The following is a 16,050-nucleotide window of genomic DNA, read 5'->3' as shown; positions in this document are numbered from 1 at the left end:
ATAGATAATGTGTGTGTGTTTATGTATGTGTGTATGTATGTACATATGTATGTATGTATTTGTGTGTACCAGTCCTGGGCCTTGAACTCAGGGCCTGTCCCTGAGCTTTTGTGCTCATGGCTAGCACACCATCACTTGAGCCACAGCTCCACTGCCAGGTTTTATTTTGTTTGGTGATTGACTGGAGATAAGCATTTCAAGGACTTTCCTGCTCAGGCTGACTTTAAACTGTGATCCTCAGATCTCAGCCAGCTGAGTAGGTAGGATTACAGGGCTGAGCCATCAGCACTTGGATAATGGGTTTTTATTGTTGAAACAGGAGATGTATATGCTTTCAAGCCGATGGAAATGATCCATAAAGAGAAGTCATTTCATTATATAGGAAATAGAAGTGACAATTAGAAGAACAGTATACTTTGAGAAGGCAGGAAAATTCAGATACAAGAGATAAATAGGATGAAGGGCAGAACCACTAGTTTTAAAGGAGGCCAGAAAGACAGGCACTGGTGGCTCATGCCTGTAATCCTAGATACTCATGAGGCTGAGATCTGAGGATCACAATTAAACACTTGCCCAGGCAAGAAAGTCTGTGAGACTCTTATGTCCAATTAACCACCAAAAATCCAGTAGTGGTTCTATGGCCCAAGTGGTAGAGTGCTAACCTTGAGCAAACAGAAGCTTGGGAACAGTGCCTAGGCCAAGTGTTCAAGCACCAGAAAAAGCAAAAAGAAAACAAAAGAAATGACAAAGAAAAAAGAAGAAAATATACAGTGGTTTTAAAATAGTTCATTAGAAAGGCAAAGTTCTTTACTGATGACTTGCGGGGCACACCAGGCTGGCCCTGCCTGTGTGTACCGCCCCGGGGTCATGTGGGGCGATTATGTGAACTGGAAAGGCGGTTCTAGCTGGTCCCGCCTCCCAGCCTTGGGACCACGTATGGCCAAGATGGCACCTGGAGGTGAACCCAGAGGCGGTCCTGTGGGCTGTGACATAGAATTAGGCCACCTCTTAGGATTGGTCCCTCAGCCCTCCACCCTTGACAGACAGCTCAGGTCGCCCCTCATAGCCCCTAGCTAGGTGCACTACACCCCTCCCCTTCCTGCCACTCTCTGACCCTTTTAATAGTGTGACTCCTCCCAAATAAACCGAGATTTCCAGACCTTTCTCCCAGGCTGTCTGATTGTCCTCTGGCTAAGTGGGGGCTGGTTGCGGGCGGTTCGATGACCTTTCACCTTTTCTTGGCTCACCTCGGTCTGGGCGTGCTTCCCCGCTGGCCAGGAGAGCACTGGGGGCGAAGGACCCCGACAATGACTTGGTCTCCCTTCTTAGGAAACAATAAGCAGGGTCATTTTTGAACAGTTTTGGAGAGTTATGAATTACAAAGGGAAATTTAGAAGATTGCCAGTCAGTATCAAGGATCCACCTGTAGTCAGTGATTCTAATATTAGAGCCAGCGACATGCTGCTCTCCAGCCTGACTCCTTTCCCTGTCTTAGCCACATTCAGCTAGTCAGCTACAAAGACAGAGTTCATGTAAATCAGAGTTGATTGTGCCAGAAAACATGAACTAGCACCTGCTGTTGATCGTCACATTGTTTATGGGTGTGCTGATCCAGAGAAAGACACAAGTTATGTCCTGGGGAGTTTATGTCTGAGTTAGGAATCTTCTCTCTCTCTCTCTCTCTCCATCCTCTCTCTGTCTCCTTCTTTCCCCTTTACTCTTTCCCTCCTCTCTCCATTCCATCTCTCCCTTCCCTTGGTGTTTTTCTTCCTTTTTCCATTACTTCTCTCTCTTCCCCTTTTTTCTGTCTTCCTTTACTTAATGGGCATGGATCCAGTGACCATCTATAGGACCTCAGTTCTGAGCTGAGTCCTTGTAATGGGAAGATACTGTGCCTGAGTGCAGATGGAAGGTGGGGGGAGGTGAGAAAATAGAAGGCCCTCAGGCTGGTAGTGCCCTGTGAGCAGATTAGCCTATGAAAATGATGGAGCAGGCAAAGTTGGAGAACAGGACTAGCCATGTGAAGCCTCCTTTGTAAGTGTAGTAGTCTCCCACATTTGATGTAGTACACAGTATGGATGCTGAGGTTCTGCTATTTTCCAGGACCTTGATGGTATACTTGAGCCATAGCTACCTCCTCCAGGCACTCTTCGAAGAATCACTTACTGAGCCTTTCTCACATTCAACATGCAAGTTGAAACTCAAAAAGAAAACAGGAATTATGTGTCCACCTTCCAAAACCTCATGCCCATCTACCCTGATCTCTCTTGAGGAAGAAGACTCAGAAGTGAGGGATTCAGAAGTGTTCATAAGAACTACTCAGTCCTGATTTCTGGGTCCTGGGGATAGCTTTTGAGCCCCTTTGGGTTAGTCTGGATGTGTCAGACTGGTAACTGAAGATACAATTATTCCAGGTCCCAGAGAGCTCATTGTACTTCCAGCTCACAGAGCAGGCAGTTGAAGGTGCAAGGAAGGAAGGGATCTCATTTTCTAGACAGATCTCAGCACAATGAAGGGCTGACCCAGGTGGTGGTGAACCCAGAGGAGAGAAGAAAACAAGTTCTCAAGACCCAGAATGGACAATTGGCTGGCAAAAGAATTCTTAAAGTCATTCAAATCATTTTTATTTACAACAGGATAAAAAACACAAATGGTGAAGAAACGCATTTTCAAAAAGTGGAAATTTCATAACTGTTGCCTGTTCTTATTTTTGTTTTTATATTTATTTATATTATCAAAGGTTGTTTCTTGTAAGAATGGAGATACATATTATGTATAAATGTGTTTAGGTATTTTTCTTTCTTTATTTCCTTTAGCAGTTTATTTAGGACATCTTTTCATTTTGACCTGAGGAAGAAAGCTTCTAAAACTCATGGTATATGCCTGAAATCCGTATTTATCAAACTCCATATACCATTTTTCCTATGCATACTTACATACTTATGATAAAGTCTTTATTTTTCAATTAGTCATGCCAAGAGATTAAAAATTATAGTGCATACCAGGAGCCAGTGGCTCACACTTGAAATCCTCATGCAGGGTTCCTTGGTTGGTTTTACCTGAGATTCAGATCTACAGTCCCTCTGCTGATTACAAGAATTCCCACCTGACTTGATGGTGAGGCGCAGAAGCCCAGTGCATCAGCTTCCTCCAGGCATTCTGGGAGGCCCTAAGGAAGGAGTCGAGGGTACCAGTGGACAGGCAACTCCCCAGCTACACTGCCTCTTGTCTTTTCTCCCGGGCTACTCTCAGCCTTTTCCCCCAGAAGTTCTAGCTTCCCATCTCCTCACTGCCTAGGACAAGCAAAGCGACATGCTGTAGATGTGAACTTTAATGACTAAAACATTCATCCTGGCTTTAAAAAACTCACTTTCTCCACTGTTTTCAGTAATTCTTGCCCTGCTTTATTAATCTCCCTAGCATGTTTCTCACATTATGCATGACATCAGAGGTTAGGCCTTTGTCCCCAAAGACCACTTATAACCTACAATCTGTTTTCCTACAGCCTGCAAGTTAAGACTGCATGCACCTCTGAACATTTTTACAGTGCTGAAAATCAAAAACAAGAATAAAGGACATGTGACAGAGTGGTCTATAGCTGTCAGAGCCTACCTATGCGCTGTCTGTCACATTCTGGACAGGTTGCTGACCCTCACATCACATATTGTTTTGTTTTTGTTGTGGATGATGCTACTGGGCTCTTTCGCTACCTCTACTATGCAAATACTACAGGAGCATGACCTACGGTCCCTGTTCTCCTTTCCCTAGACCCAGAGTAGGGCTCCAAACAAGTAGATGTCCTGGAAATGAAGGATGTTCAATGATGAATGAATGAAAGGAGGCTTGTACTGCCTGGGAGAAGGTTCAAAAGTGGGATGTATGGGAAAGCCAGAGGGAAGACACTTAGAAGGCAGGGGGTCGGGGGTGGGGGGAGCAGTGGCGGGTGGCAAGGAGCAACATATCATGGTGCTGAAGAGTGTAGAAATCAGTGTGGAGTCCTGTCTGGTCAGGCAATCTGTAACACCCCGCTTAGCACCCTCTCTCACACATTCAAACATGAGCCAGAAAAGCAAGACTCTTGGAATGATAGCAGATGCATCTGCACATTGCAGTCAAGACATCTTCCCATTACAAGGATGTATGTTCCCACCCACCTGAGTCTATGGGCTCCTCCACTCCTTTCTCCTGCAAGAATAATAATAGGACTTCTGGATTTATTTCTCAGGCCCAGGATATGACATCCTCACAGTTGTTGAAATCTGATTTGCATATCCTGTATATTGATTCTTCTCTTGTTGCAAGTGTATTTATCTCCATTGCCAATGTAAATATTTCTGTTAACATGCAAAGATGGCTTTATAATTTCTATATTATTGATTTTTCTCATGCCACAAACACATTTATCTCTGTTAATGAACATGAGTCTAGGAAGTAGTAAGAATGATTTGTGGGGCAAAGGTATAGGGAAGAAGGGGGTGGAGCCACACTGGGGGGACTGCCCTTGGCTAAGGCTGTAGAGACACTGAATCTGAAAGGTAGGCGTGTGTGTGTGTGTGTGTGTGTGTGTGTGTGTGTGTGTGTGTGTATGCTGGTCCTGTGACTTTAACTCAGGGCCCAGGTACTGTCCCTGAGCTTTTTTGGCTCAAGGCTAATGCTCTAACACTTTAGGTACAGCTCCACTTCTGGTTTTTCAGTGCCTAATTGGTGATACCAGTCTCACAGACTTTTCTACTTAGGCTGGCTTCAAACTGTGATCCTTGACTCTCAGCTTGCTGAGTTGCTAAAATTACAGGCATAAGGCACTGGTGCCTGGTTGGGACGATGTTTCTGAAGCCCATTTATTCTGAGCCCATTTATTTGTTCAACAACTCACCACTTTCCTAGGAAGGCCTCTATGAAGCAATTTCTTGGGTGTTCTGGTTTCTGCATGCTCACCCTAGGTCATCACATTAGATAACCTAGGAACCCAAGCCAGTGCTGTTGGTAAGGCCATAGATTAGGTGCTGATAAGGTGTATTCGCCTGGATCCTACCAGGCACACATATTGGTTCTGATCATACAATCCTGGAAGCCAAGACACAGTACTTGCCCACGTCTTTTTCCACTCAAATTTTACCACCCCAGTGTGTATCCTCAATTCCTTCATGTGTACTCATTCAACCCTTTGAGTTGCTGATTGGCAGTGTAATAGGAGAGCTGGAATTCCTTAAAATTTGACTGTGGGATCGATATATGTATGTGATCTTCATCTTCCCCAACTCTGCAAGAGCAGTATAAGTTATAAGGCCTTGGGGACTATTGAGACTACAGCTCCTGGGATCATTGTAAGGGATGATGGGCTGAATTGAGCAGATGAGCTACTCAAAGGCAGGAGCCATGTCTAGGTCTCCCATGTCTTTTTAGCAGGTAAGCATTGTTCTGCACAGGTGTTCCAAGTGATCTTATCTCACACAGCAGAGCCTTCTCAGGTAAACTTCTCTCTCTGGAATACTTTACCTCTTGGTTATCTACCTAGTGGCCTTCACCTATCCTTCATAATTTGGCATATTCCTGGCTTTCTTGTTCAGAAGCCTTTCATTAGCCCTGGCCCATGGATTAATGGCTCCTCTTCTATGGCTCTGGGCTCCCTCATATCGACCTGTCTTTCTATCCCACTCACTATGTTTGTTACTGTGGGTTTTCTTCTCCTCTTAACTTACCCCCTGCTGTAAGCCCTGGAGGGTGCTCATGATTCATCCCTCACTCTATGTGACATGGGCCTTACCTACCAGACATTCAGGATTGGTTCCATGACTATTGAGGTGCATGGTGCATGCTGGGTTGACAGAGACCCTGTCTGTGATAGGTGGGCATACATTTTCTCTCTGTTGTGTCAATGATTAAATTTCTGTAAGTAGTGATTACTGGAGAAACTGGCTTCAGGTGAATACTAAATTGCCTCTGCTGCAAGGCCAGCTCATTCCTGGACAAGCATTCTTGACTTTTCTTAGATGGATGCCCTGTCTGGCTTCAACATCTGTTGTCCACTGACTGCCAGTGGTGGCTTGGCAGCCTGGCTGGCTGGCTGTCCTTGCTCTCCTTTCTCCTTCCTTGTGTGTACTTTCTAGAACAGTGTATTCTACTAGGAGGCTGATTGCCCAATGAGACCAATGGCGGCTTTGGGGTGTCATTATTGAGGCCTTTTGGCTCAGCTCCTCCTTTTCTGAAGTTGACTCACTTTGAAAAGTGACAATGGTGCCTACTTTGTGCCAGGAATTGTAGTGAAGCTGATAATCTTTGCTGACAGTCGGTGCACATCTTTCTGTGATGGGGAAATCTCCACACTCATTCATTGCTATGGGGGTGATGGATCAAGCCATGAAGACCAATGTTGAAGGTGATGTTTTGTGGACAGGATAATGAGCTATGTTGGAATGGAAAGGGATATAGAACCATAAACATCCATGCTTCCTGCTTGCCACCAGAAGTGTTCCCTAAACTTCTGGCTGTGAATAAATATCAGGACCAGAGGGGAAATCTCCATTTCAAATGTGGGATGAAACAGGAGAGCCATACTCCCTGGCAGTTATGCATTCATTCTGCACTCAAGGAAACAGCAGTAATTTAGAATAGTTCAGTATTTAGACTCAACTGTGTAATTCATCCTGATGTTTCCCATTCATCAAAGCCTTGTGTTTGTTTGTATTACCATGAGAAAAATAAAAAAATGTGAAAAAAGATTCCCCTTTCCTTTCATTACAGGCCAATTATGACAGAGTTACAACCCTTGGAGCCTTTCAAGCAAAGGAACATCTTGCTTCAATTAGATATAAATAATGAACAATCATTAGGAAGATTTCTTCATCGAATTTGTTATTTTATGTTTCCTTTCATCTGCAATGTACTGAAATCAATCCTTAACTCTGTTTGTGGGCCAGGCAGCAGAGACCAGAGGAATTCTGGGAAGTGTCTTCAGAGCTGGTGAGGAGCCACTCACTGCTGTCCTCTATGATGACAGTGCCAGCCCTAAGCCCAGTGTTACCCACATGATAACCCAGCTGCCTCAGTGCCAATCCTCCAATGTTTTACAAGTCTGTGGAGATAAGAAACACAATGGCAGCTCGGAATCACTGCCTCCAGTTCATGAGCACTGACCATGTCAGGTGTGGCTATATGATCTGAGCATTGACCATGTCAGGTGCGGCTCTATGATCTGAGCACTGACTGTGTTAACTGTGGTTCTATGATCTGAGCACTGACCATGTTGGATGTGGCTCTGTTATCTGAGCACTGACCATATCTGGTGCAGCTCTACAATCTGAGCATGCCCCACTTCTTTCTCTTGCCAACTCTCTGCTCCAGGCTCTACTCTAGCCATGGCTTTAAAGATCTGGAAACTGCTGGAGCCCGTGGTTCATGACTATAATTGTAGCTATTCAGGAGGCTAAGATCTAGAGGATCATGGTTTGAAGCAGGTCTGGATAGAAAAAAATCTGCCAGATTCTATTTGCAGTCAATTAGTAAAATTCAAGGGGTAGAATCTCAGTTGAGCAAGCAAACTGGGCAAGTGTAATGTTGTAAATTCAAATTCCAGTCATTGTAAAGTATTTGGAAACTGAGGCACACAGAGGCATTGGCTAACTTGTTCAAGGTTCCAGTCTGAGTGATGGTAGGCCTTGGAAGTGAGGTAGAGTTCCTGCTTGTCTTGCTCTGCCATGCTTCCTGCTGACATGCAAGCCTTCCAGCTCAACCCTGCTGCCAGGGAAGCCTGGAAGATGTGAGATGGCATCAAGAGGCCTGGAATGGAGTGGCTTCTCACAGGAAAAGGCAGCAGGTAGACAGACTTTCCAGTGGCTTGTGAAAGGGGACAGGTGTATAGTTGAGATAGAGGGATTCCAGGAAGAGGCAGTAGCATGGCCTGGTGCTGTACATGAGTTGTGAGTGGCATTTTTCATCTTAAGATTGGCAGTTATGATGTGTTGGGCCATACACTAGAGGAAGGGAGTTGTGTAAATCAGGATGGGAAGAATGGCTTTTCCTCAGTAAGAGGTATGGGTAGGGATGTGGATGGATAAAAATGAGACACTGAGATTTATAGGAGAGAAATTAAGAGTGGTCATATTACAGCCTGGATAGAGAGATTGGATCTCCATCATGATTTTGTTTAATTTTATAAATATGAACTATAACATTTTCTTAACAGGCTAAGCCATACTCCCAGCATGGATTTATTTTATTTTATTTTTGCTTTAATTATTTTCCAAATCCAGCTTCTTGTAGGATGACCCTGAATAGCTGTAATTACAGGCTCATACCACCACATATAGCTTAGTGATTGAGATGAGGGTCACTACATTTTGCCTCACCTGGCCTGGAACCATGATCCTGCCATCTTAGTGACCCTTAGAGTAACTACTTCTCTTTGTTTAGTTGGTTGCCTAGTCAACTTCAGGTATTTATTTACTTATTTATTTTGCTTTATGATAGTATGATAGCACTAAATATTCAATAGAAACCTCTTCCAGGGTAGTGATCAATGGCTCATTCCTCTGGTGTAATGCTGGGTGGCTACAGCCACCACAGCTCCTCAGTAAGTCATGTGATCATAAGAGAGAAAAGCCCACATTCTTCAGTGTGAGGTGCTGCCAGTTCGTTTCTAAATACAAGTATTCAATAGATTGCACAATATATTCAACCCTTTAATAAAAAGAAGGCTTCGTGTTGGGTGATTTGGTCCAACTACAGATTGATGTGTATACATGTCAGGTAGGCTAAAGCTAAGCTGCGACATTTGCATCTCAAGTACATGACATTTCCAACGGAAGATGGGTGTATTGGGACATAAGTCCATCGGAAGTAAAGCAGCATCTACATGTCTCTTTCTGAAAAGAAATTTGTCTTCCCATCTCTGATATCTGTCCTTGGGCTGCTGATGAGCCTTGCTTCAGCACTCCATGCAACGCACACCTGGCTGGAGCTCTCTGCCTCTCTTCCATATACAATCAATCCAGCACTTTCGAAAGTATTTTGTTTAATTTTCTCCATCTTTTAAATATCCATCAAAATTTGGCCAGATAGATGGAAAGAGGAAAGGCAGGAAAATACAAGAATTATATTCAGCATATAGGTGTATAACTGTATAACAATAACATGAGGGTGTGGGTGGGATTAGGAAAGATGGTGGAGAATGATGAGAAGGGATGACATTGACCAAGGTGCATTGTACTCATAAACTGACTTGTTAAATGGAACCCCCTTTGTACAGCTATTTAAAAAAATCTTGAAAATCATGAGATTTCATGTAAAACTCCAGATTTCTTATTTTATCATTAAAAAAAAATAATCCTGGAACTAGTAACTTGTGCCTGTAATCCTTGCTACTCAAGTGATTTAGATCTGAAGATAATGGCTCAAAGCTAGCCAGGGCAGGAAAGTCCAGGAGACTCTTATCTCCAACTAAACACCAAAAACATTAGAATTAGAGTTGTGGATCAAGAAATAGAGGGCTAGCCTTGAGCACAAAAACTCAGGAGCAGCATCTAGGTCCTGAGTTCAAGCTCTAGGATGGGCACATAAACACAAATTTAAAAAAAAATTGGTTGATGGTTGGTACTCAAAATCATCAGTAACTGACTGGAACCCAAACGCTTCTGAAAGCTTTGAGGGAATGCCATTCCATTGGTCTAGCCCCCTAGTGTGGGTTTGTCTTTCACTACTGCCACATACCAGAGGCCAGTCACTGTCAGTCATCATTGTCATCATCATCGTCATCATCATCAATCTCTCCAACATCACTATTTTCTTGTCCATTTTCTGTCAGTGTTCAGGTCAGAAATATTCAGTAATTAATACTATCTTGTGACTATCTGTCTAGATGTCTAGGGACATCCTGTCTCTTTATCTCTCAATCTCTGAGAGGCTGGATCTTTCTGTTCAGCAGCCTTGAGGAAGCCAGACTATGATAGATGGAGGCAGAGGCATGACAAGCCTTGCTCTGGGCTGAAGGACTCATGCTGTTGGACCCTGATTTGATAAATGTGGCGGATGGGCCCGGGTGGAGCTCAGCGCTCATAGAACATTTCCATCTTTGCAGTGTGTGATATGTGGTGCATACTCATGCTTTGTTGCATTTTTCCCTTTCTCTTTTTCTGGTATTTCAGGACATTCCAGGATCTGTCCAAGCAAGTAGAGATGCCTTACGGCACTGTCCGGGACTCTGCTGTCTATGAATACTTCCGAGCTAAAGGCACCAACCCCCTGGAGCAGGACAGCACATTTGCTGAGCTCTGGAGGGCCATCAGCAAGAATGGAGGGGCTGACAACTGTGTGTCCAACCCTTCAGAAGGCATCAGGAAGGTAGGCAGGACTTGGTGCTTGAGCACATGTGCTGAGACAGGGCTATGGATGGTATCATCCTTGAGGTCTGAGATACCTTCCTAGGCTTTGAAATAGCCCTGCACCTGCAAGGTAACCTCTCCTCATATCTTTTTTTCATTTTTCATTTTTTATTGTTGTAAAAGTTATGTACAGAAGGGTTACAGTTACATAAATAAGTACATTTTGTTTGAGCAGTGTTACTCGGTGCCTCATTTTTTCCCACTTCCCTCCTCTCTAGCTCCTCTCCTCCCCCCAAATTGTAAAGTTCATTTCCAACATTGTGTCCAGTGAATGTCACTGTTGCATTGCTTTATTCTTTATTCCACTATTACTGTGCTTTCCCTTCCCTTCCTTATATATAAGACAGGAAGAACTGAAATAAAAAACAGTGACAACAGGGATTAAACTAAAGGAGAATAAAACAAAAGACAAAAGAAATGACTTCACATAGTACACTACAAACAAATTCTCTGTTTCCATATCTTGGAGTTCATTTCATTAGCTTCATTTTATATGGTCATATGTACATAGCAATTGAGCCATTGTGATCCTCTGCTAAGAATATTGTAGGCATATACTGATTATTACAAATGAGGAAAGTCATGAAGCCTATGTTGTTGTTTTTTTTTCTGGTTGGGGAGAGGTCTGGCTTACTTTGCTTAATATGATCTCTCCCAAGTCTTTCCATTTCTTTACAAATGGAGCAGTGTCATTCTTTCTGGTGGAAGCATAGAATTCCATAGTGTGTGTGTGTGTGTGTGTGTGTGTGTGTGTGTGTGTGTGTGTGTGTGTGTGTGTACACATTTTCTTAATCCATTCATCTATTGAGGGGCTTCTAGGTTGGTTCCATATCTTGGCTATGGTAAATAATGCTTCAAGAACATAGTTGTGCTGATAGCTTTAGTGTGTCCTTGTGTCCTTGTTTGTGACCATTTGGGTAAATGCCCAGGAGTGGGATTTCTGGGCCATGGGGGAGCTCAATGTTTAGTCCTTTGAAGAACCTCCATACTGCTTTCCAGAGTAGTTGAACTAGTTTACACTCCCACCAAGAGTATAGTAGCATTCCCTTTTGGCCACACCCTAGCCAGTATCTGTTACTGTTGTTTTCTTAATAATGACCATCCTAACTGATGTGAGGCAGAATCTCAATGTAGTTTTGATTTGTTTTTCTTTTATGTCCAGAGATGTTGAACATTTCTTCATGTGTCTATTGGCCATCCTTATTTCTTCTTCAGAGAAGTCTTTTTTTTTTAAGTTTTTATTATAAAACTGATGTACAGAGAGGTTACAGTTTCACACGTTAGGCATTGGATACATTTCTTGTACTGTTTGTTACCTTGTCCCTCATTAACCCCTCCCCCCTCCCCCTGTCCCCCCCTGAGGTGTTCAGTTCACTTACACCAAACAGTTTTGCAAGTATTGATTTTGTTGTTGTTTCTCGTATTTTACCCTTTGTCTCTCAATTTTGGTATTCCCTTTGAATTTCCTAATACTAATACCAGTACACACTGTTTCCCATACACTCAGATAAGATTACAGAGATAGTATACATACAATCACAAGAAGGTGATACACGAACATCATCAATAGTAGAAACTACAGATACACATGGGATGTTGAAAGTAGTTATAACTGTGATATAACAATCATTTCCATAAAATGGAGTTCATTTCACTTAGCATCATCTTATGTGATCATAAGGGTATAGCTATTGGGCTCTTGTGATCCCCTGCTGTGACTTGCCTAAATCTGTGCTAATTATTCCCAATAAGGGAGACCATAGAGTCCATGTTTCTTTGGGTCTGGCTCACTTCACTGAGTATAATTTTTTCCAAGTCCTTCCATTTCCTTACAAATGGGGCAAACTCATTCTTTCTGATAGAGGTATAAAATTCCATTGTGTATATGTACCACATTTTCGTGATCCATTCGTCTACGGAGGGGCATCTGGGTTGGTTCCAGATTCTCGCTATGACAAATTGTGCTGCAATGAACATTGTTGTGCTGGTGGCTTTACTTTGATGTTGTTTGTAGTTTTTTGGATAAATACCCAAAAGTGGGGTTGCTGGGTCATAGGGGAGTTCTACATTTAGCCTTCGGAGGGTTCTCCATACTGCTCGCCAGAGTGGCTGAACCAGTTTACATTCCCACCAACAATGAAGTAGGGTTCCCTTTTGGCCACATCCCCTCCAACAACTGTTATTGTTAGTTTTATTGATATATGACATTCTTACTGGGGTGAGATGGAATCTCAATGTTGTTTTGATTTGCATTTCCTTTATGGCCAGTGAAGTAGAGCACTTTTTCATATGTCTCTTGGCCATTCTCATTTCCTCATCAGAGAAGTCTCTTTGTAGGTCTTTAGCCCACTTGATGAGTGGGCTATTAGTTCTTTGCGGTTTTGTTTTGGAGGAAAGTAATTTTTTTAGTTCTGCATATATTTTAGATATGAGGCCTTTGTCCGTTGAATGGCTGGTAAAGATCTTCTCCCAGTCTGTGGGCTTTCTGTTTATCTTGCAAGCTATGTCCTTTGCCGTGCAGAAGCTCTGGAGTTTGATGCAGTCCCATTTGTCCAACCTTTCTTTGATTTGTAGCCTTTCTGGGTCTTTGTTCAGGAAGTTCCGTCCTGCAACAAGGAGCCCAAGTGTTTCTCCTACTTCTTCCTTTAGTGTTTTCAGGGTGTCTGTTTTGATTTCGAGGTCTTTAATCCATTTGGAATTGATTTTGGTGCAGGGTGATATATAAGGATCTAGTTTTAGTTTGTTGCATGTGTTGAGCCAGTTTTTCCAGCACAATTTGTTAAAGAGGCTATCTTTCTTCCAAACTATTGTTTTAGCCCCTTTATCAAAGATTAATGGGCGTAGTTCTGTGGGTTCATTCCCGGGTCTTCAATTCTGTTCCATTGGTCTTCAGACCTGTTCCGGTGCCAATACCAAGCTGTTTTCATTACTATAGCTTTATAATACAGCTTGAAGTTGGGTATTGTAATTCCTCCAGCACTGTTCTTTCTGCTTAGGATTGTTTTTGCTATTCTAGGTCTTTTATTGTTCCATATGAAATTCTGGATTTCTTCCTCTATTTCATCAAAAAATGGTGTTGGGATATTAATGGGAATTGCATTGAATTTGTAGATAGCCTTTGGCAATATTGCCATTTTGATTATATTAATCCTCCCAATCCAGGAGCATGGGAGGTTTTTCCATTTCCTTAGTTCTGACTTAATTTCGTTTTCCAAGGTTTTAAAGTTCTTCTCAAAGAGGTCTTTCACTTCTTTGGTTAAGGTTATTCCTAGGTATTTTATCTTTTTGGAGGCTATTGAAAAGGGGGTTGCTTTCCTGATATCAGCCTCGGTCTTCGGGTTGTTAGCATACAGAAAGGCCATTGATTTTTAAAGGTTTATTTTATATCCTGCAACTTTGCCAAAGTTTTGGATCAGCTCTAGTAGCTTGGGGGTAGAGTCTATGGGATTCTTTAGGTATAGGATCATGTCATCTGCGAAGAGAGAGAGTTTAACTTCATCTTTACCTACTTGGATCCCCTTTATATTTTCTTCTTGCCTGATTGCTCTGGCTAGGAATTCTAGTACTATGTTGAAGAGCAGGGGAGAGAGTGGACATCCCTGCCTTGTTCCTGATTTTAAAGGGAATGGCTTTAGTTTTTCACCATTTAGAGTTATGCTTGCTGTTGGTTTGTCATAAACTACCTTGATTATATTCAGGAATGTTCCTTGGAATCCCAGTTTTTCCAGGGCTTTAAACATAAATGGGTGCTGGATTTTATCAAATGCTTTTTCCGCATCCAGAGATAAAATCATGTGGTTCTTTACCTTGCTCCGGTTGATGTGGTGGATTACATTAATTGACTTGCGTATATTAAACCAGCTTTGCATCCCTGGGATGAATCCAGTTTGATCGTGGTGTATGATTTTTTTGATGACCTGTTGAAGTCAATTGGCCAGAATTTTGTTGAGAATTTTTGCATCTATGTTCATCAGGGAGATTGGTCTGTAGTCCTCTTTCCATGATGAGTCTCTGCCTGGTTTTGGGATGAGGGTTATACTGGCTTCATAAAATGAGTCTGGTAGTGAACGTTCTCTTTCAATTTCATTGAAGAGTTTGAGAAATATTGGAGTGAGTTCTTTTTTGAAGGCCTTGTAGAATTCTGCAGTGAATCCGTCTGGACCTGGGCTTTTCTTGGATGGGAGATCATTTATTGCTGTTTCTATTTCAATACTGGATATGGGTCTGTTTAGAAGGTTTAAATCTTCATGGTTGAGTTTGGGGGTATCAATTTTTTCTAGGAAATCATCCATTTCTTCCAAGTTCTCGAATTTGTTGGCATAAAGGTTTGCAAAATAGTCCCTTATTATTTTCTGAATTTTGGTTATTTCTGTGGTGATGTTACCTGTTTTATCTCTTTTCTTGTTTATTTGAGTGTGCTGCCTTCGTTCTTTGGTCAGGTTTGCCAGGGGGCTGTCTATCTTGTTGATTTTTTCAAAGAACCAACTCTTTGTTTTGTTGATTCTTTCGATGTTTTTTTTGTCTCTAATTGATTTATTTCTGATTTGATTTTAATTATTTGCTTCTGTCTATTGACTTGGGGTTTGGCTTGTTGTTCTCTCTCAAGGAAATTAAGGTGCTTCCTTAAATTATTGAGTTGCTGTTTCTCCAGTTTGTTGATGTATGCACTCAGAGATATAAATTTTCCTCTGAGTACTGCCTTTGCTGTGTCCCAAAGGAGCTGGTACTTTGTGTCCTCAACTTGGTTGAATTCCATAAACATTTGAATTTCCGTTTTAATTTCTTCAATTACCCTCTGATGGTTCAGCAGTGTGTTGTTTAGTCTCCATGAATTGTAGCAATTTCTGTGGTGGCTGGTTGAGTTGAGCTCTAATTTTATTCCATTGTGGTCTGAGAGAATGCAGGGAATGGTTTTGATACTTCTGAATTTGTACAGATTTTCTTTGTGCCCTAAGATGTGATCTATTTTGGAGAATGTTCCATGTGCTGCCGAAAAAAATGTGTATTCTGTCCTTGCTGGGTGGAATATTCTGTAGATGTCGATTAAGTCTAGTTGGTCTATGCAATTGTTTAGTTCTGTGGTTTCTTTGTTCAGTTTTTGGCATGTTGATCTGTCCAGAGGTGATAGTGGAGTGTTAAAGTCCCCATCTATCAATGTGTTTGGGTCTATGTGTGATTTTAGAGCCAGTAGTGTTTGTTTGATGAAGTTGGGTGCTCCTGAATTTGGTGTGTAGATATTTAGAATGGTTATTTCTTCCTGTAGGAGAGATCCTTTTACTAGTATGTAGTAACCTTCTTTGTCTCTTCTTACCTTTTTTAATTTGAAGTCAATTTTGTCTGATACTAGGATTGCAACTCCAGCCTGCTTATGGGGGCCATTTGCTTGATAGATTTGTTTCCAGCCTTTCACTTTTAGAACATGTTTACTTTTGCTGGATAGATGTGGCTCTTGGAGGCAGCAGAAAGATGGATCTTGATTTTTGATCCAACTTATGAGCCTATGTCATTTGATTGGAGAATTAAGTCCATTAATGTTGACAGTTAGGATTGAGAGATGATCGTTTGTTGCTTTCATTATCACTATCTTGTTTAAAGCTGTGTCTTCCCATTTTTTGATCTGATGTTTACTAATTAGGGTTCATTTCTCTGTCTGTATTGGGATCTTGATTATTTT

At 42.0% G+C, this 16,050-nt stretch overlaps 1 protein-coding gene across 1 annotated transcript in view; it reads left to right on the top strand.

Annotated features, from left to right (window-relative positions):
• Positions 1 to 16,050, top strand: part of Grid1 (glutamate ionotropic receptor delta type subunit 1) — a 749,173-nt gene that overhangs the window by 681,586 nt on the left and 51,537 nt on the right. Inside the window, exon 13 of the mRNA XM_048339184.1 lies at positions 10,140 to 10,335. Within this exon, the coding sequence (XP_048195141.1) occupies positions 10,140 to 10,335 (196 nt within the window). The remainder of the gene's footprint in view (positions 1 to 10,139; positions 10,336 to 16,050) is intronic.

Source organism: Perognathus longimembris, chromosome 2 (genome assembly GCF_023159225.1).
Source record: "Perognathus longimembris pacificus isolate PPM17 chromosome 2, ASM2315922v1, whole genome shotgun sequence".
Taxonomy (NCBI): domain Eukaryota; kingdom Metazoa; phylum Chordata; class Mammalia; order Rodentia; family Heteromyidae; genus Perognathus; species Perognathus longimembris.
The sequence above is the reverse complement of the archived record's forward strand: the minus strand, read 5'-3'. Positions and strand labels throughout refer to the sequence as shown.